Genomic DNA, 20,486 nt, shown 5'->3' on the forward strand with positions numbered 1-20,486 from the left:
GGGGACCCCCAAATAAAAAAAAAGAAATGTACATTCGATTTTTTTTTTTAGGTCCTTTAGACTCAAACAAATTGTATTTTGGTCCTTTTGATTCGACCCTTTCACCTATAACCTTTTTTCTTTGCTGCTGTGGTGTCAGTAAGTAAGATTGACTGCATAATACTCGTCTCCTAGTCTTTAATAGAATCTAAAACCCCTCTCAGGTTAGTGACGGGGATTAACAATTGCAATCCACTGCTGCAAGCTACAGAAGCCTGGACTGGGCTTAATTGGACACAGCCGCCCCAGGCTGCATTCGGCTCCACCCTGTTGGGCTGTGTGCTGAGGGCTTCATAAGCTCACCCTGAGGTTTACCCATTGTTCTATCAACTGCCTTTACCTAGAGTTCCTGCTTCATGTGGTTTTTGACCCTTTAATGCTTTCTTGCTTCTGGTTACTAATTCCTACCTGCTATAGCTGATTTCAGTTTCTTTTTTCTGAAAGTAGTAGTGTGCCTTTCCTTGCTGTGAGCAGACACCCCCCAGAACCCAACAGCTCACAGGATCACTTTTTCTGGCAAAGCTGCCTCTTTCCCATGTCACTTTGCAATCCAAGTTTCATGCTTCACTTGCTAGGACCCTTCCCATTGTTTAAGTACCTGCCTTTTAGTGTACTTAGATTTCTGAACCACTTTTTTGCATCAACGTCTTGTCGAGTCTGTCACTAGTGCACTGAGTTTCATGGACCGCGTATTCGCCGAGTTGGCAGTGACCAACCTTTCCTATGGCTAAAGCTTTACGTTTCATGATATTCCTAGAACGCTAGGTTTACAAGATTATATGTGGAAACTTTCCTTGTCTAAATTCCTGCATACAGCCTCTGTCTACAGTTTGTGCTCTGTGCTTCTTTTCTCTGCCTGTCCTGTACTTGGTTATTTCCATCCACTCTGCTTTTCCGTCTTGATTACAAATTGGTCCACTGTTGTGTCTAAGCTCGGTATCAGTGACACCTGAGTTGGTCTCCATTAAGATCAGATAAGGGAATTACTTCTGTTGCCTTAGTCTACTTTGTTCAAGTCTTACCTGTCTCAGTATATGGTCTCCAGCTTTACCCTTCCACTGAGTACAATCATCTCATCAGCATGTCTTACCCATTACGTTGCTGCATGATTGTTAAGAGTAATCTGCTGGTAACAATCCTAAGGGCTTTCCCTAATCTCATGGAGACCCCTTATCATATTCCAGTACACCCTTCATTCTGATCAATCTGTGTTACCCAGTATATTTGCCTGCATTCTCTTTCTCTATGTGGTATTTTGCTTTCTGCCCGCTCCTGCCCCTACAGTTCTTGTGACTACCTGTTTCCACAAAGATCACTTTGGTATGTACCCTGTTTCTGTTATATGCTAAGTGTTACCTCCCGAGTCACCCCAAAACTACAGTGTGTACTCCGACCTATCTATTGCCCTGTGCACTCCTGACAGAAACAGCACTAGTATTGCGGTGGAATGCATGACTCGAGTACACGTTTCTTTAAATAGGTTAATGACGACAGGTAGCATCTTTTTTTGTCCTTCACAATGCACGACATTTTGTCAAGTGGCTTTGTGTGGCGTGTCCCATAATCAGCACATATTGCTGCGTTTGGGCGAGAATTTATGTACACCAATGGATAGTTGAGCACGGCAATAGGGGGTTGTTCTTTAACACAATGTTTCCAGAATGTTTATAAATATTTACTGCATTTTCATTTTTAGTGGATTACTAATGTAGAGATATTGTGGCAAACATTAGGCAATACGGGTTATCTCACGCTAATTATGGTTTGAATTGGCAGTTTTTTCCATTTTCCACAATAGATTAATCTTATGTCAACCCCAGAGTTAACGATTAGAGGGATGCATATTTTCCTTATATTTACCTTACAGTACTGTTATGACTGGGATCAACGATACAATAGGTTGAGCGATTGGTCCATTTACTGTGTCTTAATTACAGGGAATGCATTTCTGTTTGTTAAAATAGTGTGGTGACTTGCATTTGGCTCTTTCAAAACAACTTTAACCTCAGCAAATATTTTAGGCTCTGGGGCTATTTGACATTTAAAAATAGTGGATAGGAAAGAAGGTTAGAAGTTTTGGTGATTTTATTTATTTGGTATTTTTCTATGAGATAGTACACAATTACTCAAGGTGCCTGTTCTCCTGATGAAAGTGTTGAATGCTATTGCAGGACACCTAATGTGGATGGACTTCATTGTGTTTACAGTATTTGAAAACACAATTGATACATTTGTAGATTATCTACTAAAACAAAATATTATTTCCATCAATTAAATTCTGAAGTTTGATTTTATTGACTCTACAAAATATTCTGGGCCAGATTCTCAAAACTGTTCTTGGTTTAAGTGAGATGTGTTAGCACATCTAATTGCGCCCAAAAAAGTGGCAGCCCAATTCACAAAGGACATCTGAATGAGCGTGTCTTAAATATGCTCATTCAGATGCCTTATTTGAACCCCTTTGTGCATTTGAACATATAAGGGGGTGTTTCTTGGTATTTTAAAGCGCATCCCAAAATTACAAATAGGGTGCACTTTAAAATGGCCAGAAACAAGGGTCTTCTCTCTGCGCCTGCTCAGTCAAGGGGCAGGCAAAAATCATGTGCGGGTCCTTTCTGACAGGGTCAGGATTTGTTTTTGAGGTGTGACAGCTGTGGGTTAAGTCTTAAGTGTCACACTAGCATTTCCATCCCCCGAATGGGGGATGGACTACCAGACCACTACGGAAGACATAAAAGTTCTGTCTGCTGAATAAAGTTAGATTTCACTAACCACAAAGGGCAATGTCACATGTATACAGGATTGAAAAACAGCTCTCAATAGTTTTGCAAGTCAGAGCTGGCTTCCTGAATAGAGGGAACTTACTTTGCGTTCCTTCCAGTAAACCATGAATTGTGGGGATGTTGCCGGCACACAGTCATTGAGAAAGACTTACAGCACCCTCTCCCTAGAGTACTCTACCTTTGAGGCCATGCTGCAAAAGGCTTCACAGATTTGACTAACAATGAACACCAAGGAACAACATCCAGTGGTCATGAGTACTTATCTTAGACATGCACTCTTCACACCTGTCACAAGGCATGAACCCCTAAGTCTTTTATTTGCGTAAGAATAATTACAAAAAGTTTCAAATTGAAAAAAGTAAACATGAATGACTGGCAGGTGTTGAACACATGCATCATTGAAATGTCCAATACCAGCATCACTTAAAAGAATGCTTGAGTTCAAGCAGGCATCACAATTGATCCTCTAAGGGGCCATCACTTCTGGATGATTTAGCACCCTTTTGCTAAGCACCCTCAGCGCCCACTGCAGGGCACTAGAAACTGTGGAAAAAGTCACAATGTGCCAGTGTGGCAGCACAGTAATTTCAAGAGAAAAAAGCTGCAGTGGAAATGCTCCTACCTCGGACTCCTAGGCCTAAGCACACAAAAAATGGCAGTGCCCAAGCAAGAGAGCACCTACCGCCCCATCAGCCGATGACACTTCTGGCACGGACAGGGAGGGAGCCCCAGAGAAACAATTGGAGGTCTGGGTATAACATTGCCCATGTGATATGGAAAATGCAACTGTGCTGAGGAAGGATGGGACAGAATTGAATGTAGACAACATTTCAGGACAAATATTCCCTCCTAAGCAACACATACAGGGCATGGAATAAGCAAAGCATTTATCCTTCCAATCCATGTAAACTCTAGCAGAGATCTTTAGCTGGCATTCTTGCAGTGCCTTAGGTTTATCGTGCTGCAATTCCTGTATGCCACTGTGTCATGGTCCAAGAGATGGCATAGGCACCTAGAGTTTCACCCCTCTGCTGACACTATCCCATTAGACTGTGTAGACAGTATGAAAGATCCTGTGATCTCAGGAAAGCCACTATGCAAGGCCGCCTTTTTCCGTTCACAGCTCATGTCTAACAACAGAGGAAGCACTATGGAGAGGTGTTTCCTTTGCATGCCCTGTCTCCGTCGTCGTACCCCTTTTGCCAAATCCTCTCTCAATTGGAGCACTTCACTTTGTAGTTAATAGATCAAAAAGTCTCTAGTAACTTCTTTCATTTAATTACTTTTAGTAAATGTATACTTTTGTTATTGAAATAGCTTAAATCCACAATTTAATTGCTTGTTACAACTGATTTGTGTTACTCTACTACCTCATAAGGCAATACTTCTTAACAGAGGTTTAAGCAAATCTACCCCACAAAGGGGAAGGTTCTCTGACAAAGTAATAGGAAAAGATAGATTAACAAAAAAGGAGGTTGCAAAAATTAGTAAAAACTATGAGAAAAAACAGGCTAATGTTCTGAGGTCATCCTCTAATAGAAGTAACAAATAAGTACATTCAATTAATATAGCGGGATTGGGAGCAACTGCCGGCTTGACAAATGTTTAACCTTTTAAGAATGTTCATGAAATGAGGAGTGTTGCAAGGTATAGCATGTTATCGGGAATCATTCTAAGCTTAAAGAGCTGGGCAGGATTTAGTGCTGAAGAAACCAAGGTCATCTCAGGCAGTAGCCAACCAACTGCCAATGTGTGCTGTTCATTGTGGGGGCTTACATTAGAAAAGGATATAGAGGGAGGAGCACTCAGTGTTTGGTTGCATTAGGAACCAAGGTTTAGACTTTGTTCCTATATTACTTGGTTGGTATGTGCGTTAAGCAACAAGTACCTTTACTGGAAGGACATTGTTTACCATCCAAGAAATGTAAATTTACATCAGATGCAGGGCAGAAAAATCACGAAACCACTTTCTTTCTATTTACCTGAATAGATTGAACGTATGATGTTGTTCCCACTCTGTACAAAGCTCACCAGTGCCATCATAACACCCATTGTGGAAGAAAGTGCCTCTTCATTTCCATATCGCGAGTATATAGGTTTCCCAGCCTCGCTCAGAACAAAGACATGTTTGCGTCGGCCACGCCAGCCATCGGCTGTGATGTCCTCATCATGGTGGATTGGCAGTGTGAGAATTGACTCTGGTACCACATTATCCACAAGGGGGCTGCTGGTGAACTCGGTGAAATCCTCCAAGGTGTTGTCTGTGGATGCAGAGTCTGTGAAGCCCTTGTCACTGGATTCTACCCCATCATGTTCCAAGACCTGCTGGAGAGTTTGGGACAGATAAACCTCAGGGGCCACATCCTCATGCAAAAACATCTCTTTCTGGGGTTCTGCGCTTTCCTCATAAGAGTGGGGATGTTGGGATGCTTCCTGGCTTGGTTTCTCATTTGATTTACCTAAAAACACAGGGGATGGTTCAATGCTTGGAACAGAGGTTTCCTGTTGAGGGGATACTAGGAATTCCTCTGTGACACTTAGCTCAAGTCTGTGGTTCAGAGATGTTGGAGGACTCTCAATGGCTGTTTCAATGGGTATGTCAGTATGGGTCGTTAGCACCACCTCAATAGCAACTTGTGTAGGTTGGCAACTTTGGGTCACGGTGTCCTCAATCCCGACTCCCTCAGGTAGGTTATCCTGGAGTTCCAAAGATACATTAATGCTAGCTTGTTCATGACCATTTTGTGTTTGGAGAGGTGGCTCAATATTATCTTGTGCAGGCTGGCAGTTGTTAGCTAAAGCGTTCTCCATCCCACCATCCTCAAGATTGTGGTCCACGGAAGGAAAAGTCCCCACAATTCCAGCATCCTCCGGTGTGTGGTTCGGTGTCAAGGTTTTCTCCACGATTCCATTCCCAAGTTTGAGGTTCTCTGTTAGAGTCTCTTCAATGGCATTCTCCTTCAGCCTCTGGTTCAAGACAGTCAAGGACCCATCAATGTCCAACCGGAACCCTTCAAGATAGGTTTCTGCAGGTTGGTGGTGTTGTGTTTGTGTCAATTTATTCAGAGCTTCACTGCATGTGTAGTTCTGTGCTGGGGTCTCCTCAGTGGCATTATCCCCTAGATCATGATCCTGAAATATTAAGTTTCCATCGGAATCTTCTTTCAGAAGGCGCTGATGTTCAAAGGTACCACTTTCATCTTCTGCCTGGTTTTCAATAGCTGAAGAGGCAGCACAAGCATCCACGCCACCAAAAGCCCCATTATCTTTAGCTGCAGTCACTTTCAATCTTTCAGGGTGGGATGAGCCTGCAGCACACTCTCGCCCATCGCAGTGGTGGCTCTGGAAGCCCTCTTCGGATGTTGTGGGTAATGGGTTCTGGGTTCCAGTTAAGATGGTAAGAATTTCATCAACACCTAAAAAAAAGAAAAGGAAATTACCCAGACATATTTAAGATAGGCAATGAAGAGGCAACGTGCCCCAACAACTTAGCAACAGTCAGTCTCAAACAGTCTTACAAAAATATAAACTGGCATTAGCATGTCCTTGAAATTGTTATTATTAAAAAGCCAAGATGACAGAATCACCTCTACAAATTGGCCAAAAAAGGAGTTTTTTAATTAGTTCCACAACCCCAATAAACTCACCTCCCCAAAGCTCCTTAAAGTTGCACTGCAACTAAGTGGCCTATGCCTTCTTGTCCAACAAAGAGACAACATTCACAGACAACTAGCATCTGACGTCACATCCAACAAGCAACTCAAACCACACATCTCCCGCCAAAAACATCAGACCAGCCAACGAACCTCAGCAACTTAAAAAAAAAAAACACACACACCCCCCCCCCCCCAAACAGAAAACTGTTCCAGAAAGCACCTCTACCATCATAAGAACGCTGGTGAACACTTCAGATATCCTCCTACCACTTTCACTGGAACTTGGGACCATTCCCTTAAAACATTCTAAAATGACAGAAGGTAAGCCTGCTCCTGAAAAAACTATTTTTTCCGGCGCAGAGGACTCCACTTACTACAGACCTATGCAAAAACCCAGAGCAATTGGAGCACAAACACATACTACACGAACTTGAAACACACTCCTTGACAGATGAACAAGCTTTGTATCTTGCAGCTTGTAGAACCTGATATAATGGAGAGGCCTGATTTGTTATCATTACAGAATCCTTACAGAACCATTACCCATCATTACCTATTGTTAGAGAATCATTACTCTTTGTTATGGAATTATTTTCCATTATTATCCATTATTACCCATCATTCCATCATTGCATCCTGTTTAGTTATCCATCATATATTCTGAGTACATGAAATAGTAACATTAGACTATCCACATAGACTCCCACTTTGTATGCATTTGCATATAGAATGACACAGTCATATTTGAAATGCCATGTAGAGCCATTTAGAGACACGTTGCACATGTAGAGACTGTTATGTATTATGTATGCATGTAGAGAGACACGTATGCATTGCACTTAGAATATGCAATGAGTTTGCATTAGATGGCGCTTGGGTTTGTGAGAGAAAGCGTAAACGCTAGAAAGCATGAGGCCTATGGCATTATAAAGCCATGACACAGAGGAGCGCCGCAGAGTGCGGAAAGGTTGTTATGAGTTAACAGTGTACAAGTATTCGTAAACATTTGCTTGGCAGAGACAGATAACGCGACCGTTGTCCGAGTGGCAGGCGAAAGAGGCCTTATCAGCATGGCTTGTGTGCTTCGCAGAGACAGAAAAAGGTGGGAGGCAGCGCCATGAGCAGCAGGAAGAGCTTTGCATACAAGGAGAGAGGGATTTAATGACAATGAATGGAGAAATATGAAGATGGTAGAATTGCAGGCACAGAAGAAGGCCATGCTAGTAGATATGGATAGGCTGAAATGTCACATTGACAAAGAACACGACCAGAACACGGAGTGAAAGTACATGCAAACACAGACTTTCAGGCATTGCTCATATTTAGAAATGCTGACAGACGGAAAGAGACATTCTTAGCTAAGAGAATGAATGTAACCATAGGGATTTGTATATGTCACTGCACAGTATAATGGAGAGAATGGAGAAGGGGAGTTCTCTAGCTGTTGGAGATGAGGCTTTGGGGTAGTTGCTGCTCTGCTGGTCTGCTCTATGGGATGTTGTTGGAGATGCAGTTCTGAGATTGAAGGAGCTGCTCTTGGATGATGGAAGAGAGATGTTTGGCGGTGGCATAGGAGAAACTTTGGGAGTTTGGAAGCTTGGGGAAGCATTCTGACGAGAGGAGAGATCGATGAGCCTGGCAGAGGCTTGAGGCAGTTCAAGTGACCAGACTTGGCTAGATTGGAGAAGGGGAGTATTGCTGAAAAAGACATGGGTGCATGAGGGAATTAGAATAGACTCACACAAATAGCTTTGGGTTTGGGGGAAAGTGGAAATCAGACAGGGATTGTCTGAGAGAGAGAGAGAGAGAGAGAGAGAGAGAGAGAGAGAGTGAAGTATGGTGTGGAATGGAAAGGAGAGGAATGCTGAATGCTGGCACTTGCCATATGTATATTGCATTAGACACCGATAGATCCAGCTAATCACAGGCTTGCCTTAGAAACCTGTAAGGCGTATAGTTATACATTGCATGGTAGATTTTCACCAAAAGTATAAAGGTGCCAATTCGATATTTGCATTACACTATTGCTTGCATTATGCCTTGTTGTGCAAGAATAAATGTATTCTATTGTTATAATTGAATCGATTCATGTGTTTTCTTTGTGTCTTATGTTATTGTGTCCAATGGAGTAAGATAGGAGTATGTTGCATAGCATAGGAGTAAGTAATCTAGGAGGAACACAGTGCACACAGGCCCTCAGATACGAAAGCAGGGGGATGGATATAGTGATCCCCCCCCCCCTAGGAGATTGTCTAAGACTGATGCATAGTCACCCACGCGGGGTAGGCCAGAGGTAGGAATTTTTTTACGGTCTCACAAGCTAACATTGGTTCTGATGGAATACTGCTAGGGCAGAATTACATTTTTGGGGATATTTTTTTCGTGTACCGGTCAAAAGGCCACCCTCAGTTAAATGTACCCATACTTCCGTCCAGCTTCCCAATATACAGAACCTGAACGTTGGTGGTCTTAGGGGAGTAAGTGGAGGGACTGTGCACGCTGCATTTTCTTGGGCATGGTTTCTACATGCCTTGGCTCACCATGACACTGTGGAAAGCTGAAAAGTCTGACCACGGCTAAGCCACAGATCATAAGCACTTTGTACACAAGGACAAGCCTATGGTTTTGTTAACCATAACATGAATTAGGAAACCAAAAAATGTTGGGGAACAAGGGAAGTAGAAGGGCTTTGCCGTCTGTTTCTTTTTTTTTTTTTTTGATAACATTTTTTATTGTCTTTTCGTGTTACAATACAATAACATATAAATTTACAAACATAAAACTGTGCATACATGTGGTGGAGCTACATGAGGGACCACAGCCTATATGCGGACCAATGTAGAAACAAGTGAGGTTAGGAATACAGTAGATATTAACCATATCAAGTGCCCATTGACATTTCACATTCAGTTCTTACAGATGACTAGAGGATTTAATGACCTAGCTATCATTCCCAGAGGTGGCGCGGATGTTAAACTACAAGCTGGATTATTTCAAATTGTACCGGTTTCACAACATCTCTTCCCACTTCCCCCATTCTTTGTCAGCTTTGCCCGGGCACCCTCTTGCTTGGTAAACCCGTCGTTCCATTGGGATAATTGCGTCTACGTCTGATTTCCAATGTTCATACTGTGGAGTGATCTCAGAACCTCATAGTTGCGCTAGATTTCGTTTAGCTATGCCGGTGGATGTTGAAACTAATAGCTTTTCAAAGCGCGATAGGTCCTGTTCCGTATCAATACCCAGTAGAAGGAGTTTGGGGTCAGTAGGGATTGGTCGGCCTAAGACTCTGGCGAGTCTATCACAGCAGCTACGCCAGAAGTGTTGTACTTGTGTACATTGCCACAGAATGTGATAGAATGTCCCCTCTTCTTGCTTGCAACGTAAGCATTTTGGATCAGCTGTCTTCCCCAGATGTCTTCCGCCACTCGAGGGTAATATATTCTGTGGAGTATTTTCAGCTGAATGAGTCTGATTCTTGCTGAGATCCCCGTTTCCCTGGGGTACATCAGGGTCTCAATCCAGTCTTCGGGTAGAATCGGGCCCACGTCCCCTTCCCATTTGAGTGTCAGGCTCGAGAGCTCTCATGTGGCAAAGGAGGAGATAGCGTTATACATGGTGGATGTGATCCTGGCGTTCACACTGTCGATAACTATATTTCTCTCTATGAGCGTGCACTCTTGCATTTCCAGTAAGCGGGTTCTCTGTTCCATTAGTGCATGGTGTAGTTGATTTTAGTGGAAACTTTTGGTGGCAGGAAGATTGTGTGTGGACGAGATTTCGGCAAACAGGATTATTTGCATATACCTGCTCGATGGTATGAATACCAGCTGTTACCCAAGCCGACCATTTAGGGAGATTGCCGAGACCTGCAAGATGGACATTGTTCCAGATGGGCTGTACCGGGGTGAGTATGTTGTCCCAACCTATGTACTTATGAGTATCTCTCCATATTTGGGCTGTGTCGGCTGTGATCGTGCCCTTAGGATGACGATTCACACTAGTGTATAGGCTTTCAATCGGGGTCATATCATGACGGGCAGCAATCTCAGCGTGGATGTGGGGGAGTTTTGGGTCGCCGTGCAGAATGTCGTTTGTTGTCGCCATCTGTGACGCCCAGTAGTAGACCTGGATATTCGGTAGACCTATTCCCCCCCCAGACCGAGCGTTGGAGGGTTTTAAGCGCTAGTCTCGGGTGTTTCCCTGCCCATAGAAGCCTATGTGTTATTCTGTCTATTGTGTGGAATTCTACAACAGGAATACTGAGAGGGGCGTTCTGGAGGATATAGAGGAATCGGGGCAGGGCCAGCATTTTGACGAGTGCCGCTCTGTCTAACAGCGTCAATGGCAGTGATGCCCAGTGAGCTACATCTTGCGAGTATCTTTTGATTAGGGGGTGTAGGTTTTGGGTTACATAATTGTCAAGTCTGTTTTCTAACAGGACGCCAAGGTATCGGAACTGTGTGGTTTCTATACGGTATGGGGAGCCCGGAAGGCGGAATGCAGTCTATCCCTTTTACCGGAAAGAACACCGATTTCACCCAATTCACTCTTAGTCCGCTAAAGACCCCATAATCCACCAGCAATTGAGTTACGATAGGGCAGGATACCGCCGGGTCCCCCAGATACACTAGAAGGTCATCGGCATACAGGGACACCCTGTCCTCCCACTCAGTTCCAGCAGAAGCCACGCCACATGGGTGAGCTCCGTAGGATGACTGCCAGCGATTCTATTATTAATGCAAATAGCATAGCCGAAAGTGGGCAGCCTTGCCTGGTACCCTTACCCAATGGGAATATTTGCGAATGCCAGCCGTTTACCCTTACGTCTGCTAGTGGGCAATTATAGAGATGTTGGACCCATATTATAAAGGAATCACCAAATTGCATCTTCCTCATGATCGCCCATAAAGCATCCCAATCGACAGTGTCGAAGGCCTTTTCAAAGTCTATGGCCAGTAATGCTAGTGATTGTTGTAGCACGGGTGCTCGTTCTAATGCCAGATGAAGTCTGTGAATATTCATTCTCGTCGACCTTTGGGGCATGAAGCCACACTGGTCCGGGTGTATCAATGTTGTGATGACCGCTTGGAGTCTATTTGCTAGCACTTTGGCCAAGATTCTGGGTTCACTATTGATTAGGGATATGGGTCTATATGAGCTGCACTCATCAGGGGGTTTGCCTTCCTTAGGGGAATCACTATTATGGTGGCCTTACAGAGGTCCGGTGGGAGCCTACCTTTGGTTAGGGAGTGCTCGAACATGTTCAGCATCTGCGTGGATATGTCCAGGTGGTTCAGCTTCTTCCAGATATCGATCGGGAACCCGTTGGGTCCTGGCGTCTTGCCCGTTTGTAGCTGGGAGATGGCCACAGATATTTCATCCACTGTTATTTTGCTGTCTAACATGGTGACCTGTTCCGTGGTAAGTATTGGGAGATCAATATTGTTGAGTGTGTCATTAGCTGGTGTGGTGGCCGGGGGCTTGTAGAGATTTTCATAGAAATCCGCAAATCGCTCTGCTATCTCCGCATCAGTGGAGACTGGTTCTGCGTCTGCTGTCTTAATACATTTCACCTTTCGATGCCCCTCTTCTCGTCTCTCCAGCCAAGTGAGCATTTTCCCAGCTTTTTCTCCCGTTTCATAAAGGCGTGCCCTCATGGCGTGGTGTGCCTTTTGGGCACAGTCAAGCGATAGGTTATGGAGTTTCTTTTGCGCTAGTATTAACGCTCGATTCGTCTCCGGGGTATCGTTGGTGATGTGCTCTACCTCCCTGGTCACCACCTCTTCTTCGGCAGACTTAATCTGTTCGCAGTGTGCTTTTTTCTTTGCCGACGTCCACAAAATGATGTCGCCCCTCAGGACTGACTTGTAGGCTTCCCAGAGCGTGGTAGGGTCCTTGACCGATCCTGAATTTAGCTCATAGTAATTGGAAGTGGCTGTCTCTATCTTCTCCTGTAGCTCAGGGAACCCCAAGTAGTAGGTGTTCAGTCGCCATGTAGGTGGGGGGCACGGTCTCTCCGTTTCTTGTTCCAGGATCAGCGGGGAGTGGTCCGAGATACCCTGTGGGAGTAGGGATGCGTTGCATATTTTGTGCACATTTTGATTTTGCAGGAAGAAGTAGTCTATTCTGGACATGGAGGCGTGCACTCCAGAGTGGAAGGAATAGTCTCGGACATCTTTGTGTATGTCGCGCCATGCATCTCGTAGTCCCAGTGCGGAGGCAAATGCCACCAATTTGGTAGTGGCGGCGGGATTCCTTGCCCTCAGGTGGGAGCGATCTGAGACATTGTTCATGACCTCGTTAAAGTCTCCTCCAAGCACCAAGGTATCTGCATCATTTTCTGCAAGGATCGGGGTAATGTCTGCTAGGAGAGCACTGAGTAGAGATTGGGGTGGGGGGGATATATTGCCTGGGTCGCCAGGGTTTGATTCCATAATGTTGCCTGGACGTGTACATAGCGGCCACCTTTGTCTTGTGTGGTATGCGTGATTTCCAGAGAGCCTTTTATGTATGAGTATCAGCACTCCTCTCGCGCCCATGGAGAAGCCTGCATGTATTGCTGTGCGGTAATTAGATCTTTGGAAACATTTGCATGAGGTTCCTGCCAGATGGGTTTCGGTCAGGAGGACTATGTCAGGGGAGTGGCGATTCAAGTGTCGTAACACCAGCCTTCTCTTGATACTGGAGCCTAGCCCATTGACGTTCCATGTCATGAGTGTTAGGCGCCTAGTGGTTGGAGTCGCTTCAGGTGGCATCTGGTGCGTGAAATATAGTCTCACAGGTGTGTTTCCTTTGTAGCTTTTGCAGCAAAATGGCGGCATGGGCCAAGTTTACATTGCTGTCGGTACCTTTGTATGCTAAAATTTGTACACAAACGTTGTCTCCAACTCCCCCCTCCCTACGCTCCACCCTCAACTGAACCATCTGTCGACCCAACAGCAACATGTGAACAGTTAAACTTTACTGCACCTCCGTGTGGTGCTGGAACTTAAGTCTTGGTCCGGGGGCCGGTGTTTGATTAGCCACCGACCTGGATGTGTTCTGTGATTAGACTGCTGTAGGGAGCGGAGGCTCAATAGCGTTACATTACTTGGTGGCTCTATCATATTGCTCACAGCTGCTCTTACTTCATACATCTCCCTGCTGCGGGTTTTCTAGTTGTGGTTGCTGCTGCAGTTCTTGTTCCGGCGGCCGCTCTGGGCGAGGGCTATGCGTTCCTTTCTTCTTCCCTCGGTGCTCCAGACCCCTTTTATATGATGCTCAGCCCAGCCCAGCTCCACGCTTCTCTAGGGTCAGTGAAGTGCACGGTTGTGCCCTTGTGGAATATCTTGAGTTAGGCTGGGAAGAGTAGCCCATACTTGACACCCATCGAGTGCAATTGTTTCTTGAGCGGGTCGAATGTTTAGCGCGCTTTCTGCATCTCCCTGGTGAAGTCAGGGAAGAAGGCTATCCTTGATCCGTTAAATGTGACTGTGCCCTTTGATCTCGCCATTTGGAGAACAGTGTCCCTGTCCCTATAATTCAGAAATCTGGCGATGACTGTGCGTGGTGGAGATCCCGGTGTAAACTTGCCAGTTGGGATACGGTGGGCACGCTCGTTTCTTGAACCTGGAGAATGACTCTGCGTCATAGGCGTTTGCCAGCCATTCTTCGAGGAACAGCTCCACGCATTCCCCTTCTGCTTTTTCAGGAAGGCCGACTATGCAGATATTATTGCGTCTGGATCGGCCTTCACTGTCATCAGCTCTTGCTTCCAGGGTTTTAATGCGTGCTAACATGCTCGACACTTGCCGATTCACTCCACGTAAGCCATCCTCGGTTTCCGAGATTAGTGTCTCCGCTTCTCCCGTACGGGAGGTCAGCTTTTGCAGGTCGTTCGTGCAAAAGGACACGTCAGCGCCAATATTGTCCATCTTTTTTTCCATTGAGGTCCTGGAGCTGGCAATGGCACTCGTTTTATTTTTTTTTTAAAGATTTTATTAATTTTCAAACCAAACAACAATACAAACCAAACACGCAGTGCATTCTACAACAGTTCAATTGTTCGTTACTTGATCATGGTCACTGCTTCCCCCTTCCCACCCCCCTCAAGAGCCTACTTACACCTCACACTTTGTAATCGCTGCCCGTGGCGGGGTCTCACTTCCTGCAGACTCTGTCAGGTCTGGCAGTGTTCCAAATAATTCTGCTATTAATGATCTCCATGCCATCAAGGAACAGGCTTCTTCCCCCCACCCCGCTACGTTACTCGCCTCTTGCCAAACCATCGTTTCAGCCTCCGCCCATTTCTGCAACTCCTTCCACCACACCTCTATCCGCGGCTTGTGACATGTTTTCCAGCCCATGGCAATCCTTCTCTTAGCAAGCACATATGCTAAATCTTTCAATTTCCCAACATGTTTAAGTTTCTGTGATCTAGGGAACCCTCCCAGCAAACAGGCCCCGGCAGTGTCTAGGATAATTGTAACCCCCTTTTCAGCCAGTTTCTGTGCCACTTCACCCCAGAAACACCCAATCACTGGGCATGACCAAAACATGTGTGTCATGTCAGCATTTTCCATATCGCATTTGGGACATGCCTGTCTTCCAGCATTCACAAACCTGGATATCCTCAAAGGTGTCATGTATGCTCTGTGCGTTACATACAATTGTATTTGTTTTAGTCTCGCATTCATGGACACCTTTTTATGGTATCCTAGGGCACGTTCCCACATCCCATCCTCTATCGGGGCTCCTACTTCCTCTTCCCAGTCTAATCTCAATCGTGTCAACTCCCTCCCAACCCTAGTCATCACCATCTCATACAGTCTAGAAATCTCATGCCCCCCTTCCGATATATCATATATTGCCCCCATGATAGCATCTGGTTCTTCTTCCAGTACTGTTTCAGGCCACGTTTTCAGAACTTTCCGCATCATTCTATGATATGTGATATATTGGCCCACATGTAGCCCGGTTTCCTCCCCGAGCACATCAAAAGCCTTAATGGTTCCATCTTGCCACATGTCTCCCAACGTTACCAACCCCACCGATTCCCAGCGAGCCCTGATAATCGCCCGCAGCTGCACATCTGCACCCGCCAATGCAACCAGCGGTACCTGCGGGGAGCACGGGGATGGGTTATCCATCATCCGGCATGTCCTGCGCCACATCCTACACCCAAGCACCAACATTTCCGGGCGCCCTCTCATTTCCGACTCAGGCAGCCAGATCATCTCTTTCAAGTGGAATGGGGCGCAATCCTGCACGAACAGCCGTAGTTCCGGGGTCACATCATCAGAGAGCCATTTGGCCACATATTGTAGCTGGCTCGCCACATAATAAACCTCGAAATTAGGCAGTTTGATCCCCCCTTTTTCATAGAAGTTTTGTAGCTTCCATAGCGTCACTCTATTTCGGGTACCTTGCCACAGGAAGTCTCTACACATGCTGTTCAGTTTAGTAAAGAACTTCTTAGGTATCATGTATGGGATATTACTAAAGTAATGCAGAAGCCTAGGTAGGACCACCATCTTCAGCATCGCACCCCGACCCATCATTGCTAGGGGCAACTTCACCCAGAAATTCATACATTTCTTGTTTTGATAATAACTACCTCAGTGTTATGCCTATGTTCCTCCTCCACCGTGTGGTACACGTCTATCCCAAGGTACCGGAACGAGCTAACCGCCCATGGTACTTGCAGCACCGGTAACTGTCCCAAAAGGGTGCCCCTATAGCTGCCCAGCGGAAAAATGCTAGATTTCTGAGGATTCACTGCTATCCCGGACAGCCCCGCATACCTCTCCATCACCTCCAGGATATGCTGGAGGTTTTCTTCCGGGTACCTAAAGTACAGTAGCACATCATCAGCATATAAAGATATCAGGTGTCGTTCGCCCCCCACTTCAATACCTATCGGATCATACTGTTGCCTGAGGTATATTGCAAGGGGCTCCAGGGCTAGGATATAAAGCATCGGGGACCAAGGGCATCCCTGCCTGGTGCCTCTACCAGGGGCGTTGCTAGGGGGGGGGGGGCTAAGGGGGCTATAGTCCCTGATCTTTTGGTTGCAGCCCCGGATAGAATCTCAGGAACTACAGCCAAAAGACTAGCTAGCCCCCAGTCCCAACAGTTCCGACATCAGCTTAGCCCCTGGTCTTTTCCAGACCTAGCAACTCCCCTGGCCTCTACTAAATTGCCATCTCTCGGATATCACTGATCCCGTTCGGATTCTGGCTAGCGGCGGACTGTATAACATCTTCGCCCACCTAATGTAGCCGGGCCCTATCCCATACCCCTCCAGGGCCGCCAGCAGCCACGGCCACTTGACCGAGTCGAAAGCTTTTACCGCGTCCAAAGACACAATCGTCATTTCGCCTCCGGTCTCACTACCCCATTCAACCACCCTTTGGAGTCGCCGGTGATTATGGGTTATGTTCCTATTCGGGACATAGCTTGTCTGGTCAGGGTGTACTAGTTTGTTAATTATTCTTCGCAGTCTATTTGCCAGGACAGCCGTCAATATTTTGCTGCCCTGGTTCAGCATCGACAATGGTCGATAAGAGCTGCAGCTATGCCCTGGTTTGTTAGGTTTGGGAAGCGGTACTATGACCGCCTCTCTGAGTGTTTCCGGCAGTCGCCCCACCTCAAACGCTTCATTAAGCATTCCTAACATTGGGGGGGGAGCCTCTTTATATACCTTATAAAATTCACTCGGGAACCCATCCGCCCCCGGGGTCTTACTGGTAGGCAACTGCCTCACTACTTCCTCTAACTCCTCCAAAGTGATTGGTGCATCTAGCTCCTCCCTCTCTTCTTCACTTATCTTGGGCAATCCTATACCTTCCAGTGTTTCAGTGATCTCAGTAAGGTTGCAGCCCCCCTCATCCCCATACAGAGCCTTATAATAATCCACAAACTCATTGTTAACTTCGTCTTGGGTATCCGCCACCCCACCATCTTCTCTCGTTATCGTTCTGATCGGGGATCTGGGAGTTTCACTCTTATATAGCCACGCTAGGAGCAGTCCTGTTTTGTCCCCTCCCGCATGCTGTCTCTCTATATATTTTCTGTAGTTCAGGTTGTAGAGCCTCTCCCAGTGTTCAGCACACTTCTGCTGTAGCTGGAGTACCCGCTCCATATCTACGCTGCCCCCTTTTAATGCACTTTCCAGTTCCCTTTCTGTTCTATGCAGGTCAGTCAGGACCCCACCTTGCAGGCCCTTTGATTTTACAATGGCAACCCCCCGCATCACTACCTTGAAGGCTTCCCATAATGTACAAGCCGAGTCTACAATACCCGTATTCACCTCAAAGTAGTTAGTAATCTCGGCCCTCACGTCTTCTCTAAAGACTGGGTCCTTGAGCGCCTCTGCCCAGAGGCGCCACGTCGGAATCCAGGCTCTCGGGGGGCAATATTGCCACTCGAGAACCAGTGGCGAGTGATCCGAGAGGACCCTCGCTTTGTATTCAATCTGGGTGACCTCTGTAATTACATCCGACGTGGCAAAGACATAGTCCAGCCTTGTATGTAGCTGCTGCGGGGCGGAGTAGTGCGAATATTGCCTTTCCTGGGGGAATTCCGTTCTCCACACATCCTCCAGGCCAAAGTCATCTAATAGTGTCCGCAGCGCTTTAGCCGCCGGGGGCGGGTCTATCAATCTTGCAATCCGATCTATCTACCTTGGGGTTCATTACACAGTTAAAGTCCCCGCCCCAGATCATCGCATCATCCACACACATACTAAGGTTAGTACACAGAGTTCTGAAATATGCCGCCGTGTTATGGTTGGGGGCATATGTATTTACAATACTTATCTCCTTATTCTCCACCAGCCCCTCAGTATGACCAGCCGCCCATCCTTCTCCACCACTTTTTGTAATAGTTGGAAGGGACATGCGGCGCCACCCAGGTAAGTACTCCTCTGGCATAGGCAGAGTATGACAAGCCCACCACAACCCCTTTCCATTTCTTCGCCACTGTCTCCAATTTTTCCCGTGTCAGGTGCGTCTCCTGCAGCAGTGCGATATCTACCTTCTGCCTTCGCAGATACAGCATGACCTTGTTCCTTTTCAAATAACTATTAAACCCCCTGACATTCCACGTGATTATTTTGAGACCCCCCATGGTTCGTTAGAGATCCTCATTCTCCCCTCCAGCCACTCTCTCCCGCTCACGCAGTCCAAATACCACCATACAGCGTTTCTACGTAGGCTCATGCTCAAACTTAACACCCCCCCCAACAACTATATACACACAAAACTCACCCTCACCCTCCCCTCCCCCCTCCCTGCCCTTCCCCAACAACACACTCCCCAACTGTTGCCCAGCTCCATCCCTGGATCTCAGGCACCCCCACATCTAGCCCCGTCTCGCACAAGCCTGTGCCCAGGGCTCAGTAGGGTAAAGTCGCCCTAGTGGCCACTCAACTACTAGTTTCAAGGGGTGGGTTGCTTCCATTCCGTTGCTCCTATTATCAAATTTAGTACACATGTTAACATTACGCAACTCCCATATGCATCTTATACACTACATTCCAGTCCGTGCGGAGCACAAGGTCCGAAGATTGCACAATGTAAATCCCCCAATAACAGGGCCACCCTCCCACTTACCCCCTCAATGTCCATGACACCGGCTCCTCAGTTGTTAGTCTCCCGATGGTCTCGATCTGCTTCCTGTTCTGGGCAGCCTTGCAAATCCAGCCATGACCCCACCTGCTCCGGTGTGTCAAAGAAAAGCGATGTGCCTTTATGCAGCACCTTCAGTTTCGTCAGATACAGGAGCAAGTATTTGATGCCAGCCGCACGCAGCCTCCTCTTGACGGCCACGTAGCTATACCTCTGTCTTTGCACCAGCATCGTGTAGTCCGGGTACGCCGTGATGTTGGCGGACGCTTTCTCTATCGTCCCGCCCTTACGGAAATATTCTAGGATCTTCTCTCTGTCTTTATAGTTCAAGATCCTCGCAATTATCGGTCTCGGCGGGGCCTCAGGTCGTGGTTTCCTCATCAGGGCGCGATGCGCTCGTTCCACCGTGAACCCTTGTGAGAGCTTATCTTCTCCTATTTCCTGGAGGATCATGTTTTCCACGTAGTTAGTGGGGTCCTGGCCTTCTGCTCCCTCCGGCAGGCCAACCACCCGTATGTTGTTTCTCCTCGCCCTTCCTTCCGCTTCCTCCACACGATTTTCAAGATTGGCAACCTGCTGTTTTAGCACGTCGACCTCTTTCGCGTTGTTTGTGCTGACCTCTGTATTGGACTTCGCCGCGCTTTCCAAACCACTCGTTCTCTCCGCCAGCGCCCTGACGTCTTGTCATAGCAGGGCGAGTTCAGTCCCTACTCCATCAATTTTGTTCTCCAGGGCTGTCTGCAGGTCCGTCATCGCTAGGCCCCATTTGGTGCCCATCTCCGTTTTGGTCGCCAGGATCTGGTGTTTGTCCCCCTATGGGGCTTCTTCCGCGGGGGTCGCGACCGTGCCTTGCGCCAATGTTGTAGGGGTCCTTTGCGCTTTTGCAAAGACCTCCATTGTCAGTTGTTTGGTCTTGGTTCTCAGCCCTTTAGCTGACATAGCTGTGTCTGGATCTAATAGTACGCTGTTGTTGAGGCACTTTCAGGTCCTCAAGTCGTCGAGGTATTAGTTCTCTAACTTGCATTTGCGCAACGGCGCGTGCAGTATCTTCCAGGTGGATTGTATCCTCCCACGCGTATTATATATATGCAATCCTTGTTGGCGTATACAATACAGGCAGAGTCGGAGTGCACCTTTGAGGTTATAACAGGCACACTCACTAACTGACCATCAGTTTATCATTTGTGGCCCCCCTATGCGACATTCAAGGTTAAAATAGTTTTCAATTGCACTGTATGCAGCCTGCCAGTTCACTCGAAGGCATCCGCATAAGACCGTCTCGGAGAAGAGTCTGCTAATATGCGCCCTGTGCCTCCTCCGACTCCAGTAATCGGCCACGGGCCTACTCTTCAGTGCAAGTCGGCTCAGCTCGCCGAGAGCGCGTACGACCCGCACCG

General features: G+C 46.8%; 1 protein-coding gene across 8 annotated transcripts in view; it reads right to left on the reverse strand.

Moving 5' to 3' along the window:
- Nucleotides 1-20,486, reverse strand: part of LOC138569515 (uncharacterized) — a 485,233-nt gene that overhangs the window by 166,864 nt on the left and 297,883 nt on the right. For all 8 annotated transcript variants that reach the window (XR_011303250.1, XM_069647563.1, XM_069647558.1 and 5 more), the window contains one exon: nt 4,805-6,238. Coding sequence is in view for 7 of the 8 variants with exons in the window: in XM_069647563.1 (XP_069503664.1) it covers nt 4,805-6,238 (1,434 nt within the window). In the remaining variant the exon portion in view is untranslated. The remainder of the gene's footprint in view (nt 1-4,804; nt 6,239-20,486) is intronic.

This window comes from Ambystoma mexicanum, chromosome 2q (assembly GCF_040938575.1).
Source record: "Ambystoma mexicanum isolate Mex_15411 chromosome 2q, UKY_AmexF1_1, whole genome shotgun sequence".
Taxonomy (NCBI): domain Eukaryota; kingdom Metazoa; phylum Chordata; class Amphibia; order Caudata; family Ambystomatidae; genus Ambystoma; species Ambystoma mexicanum.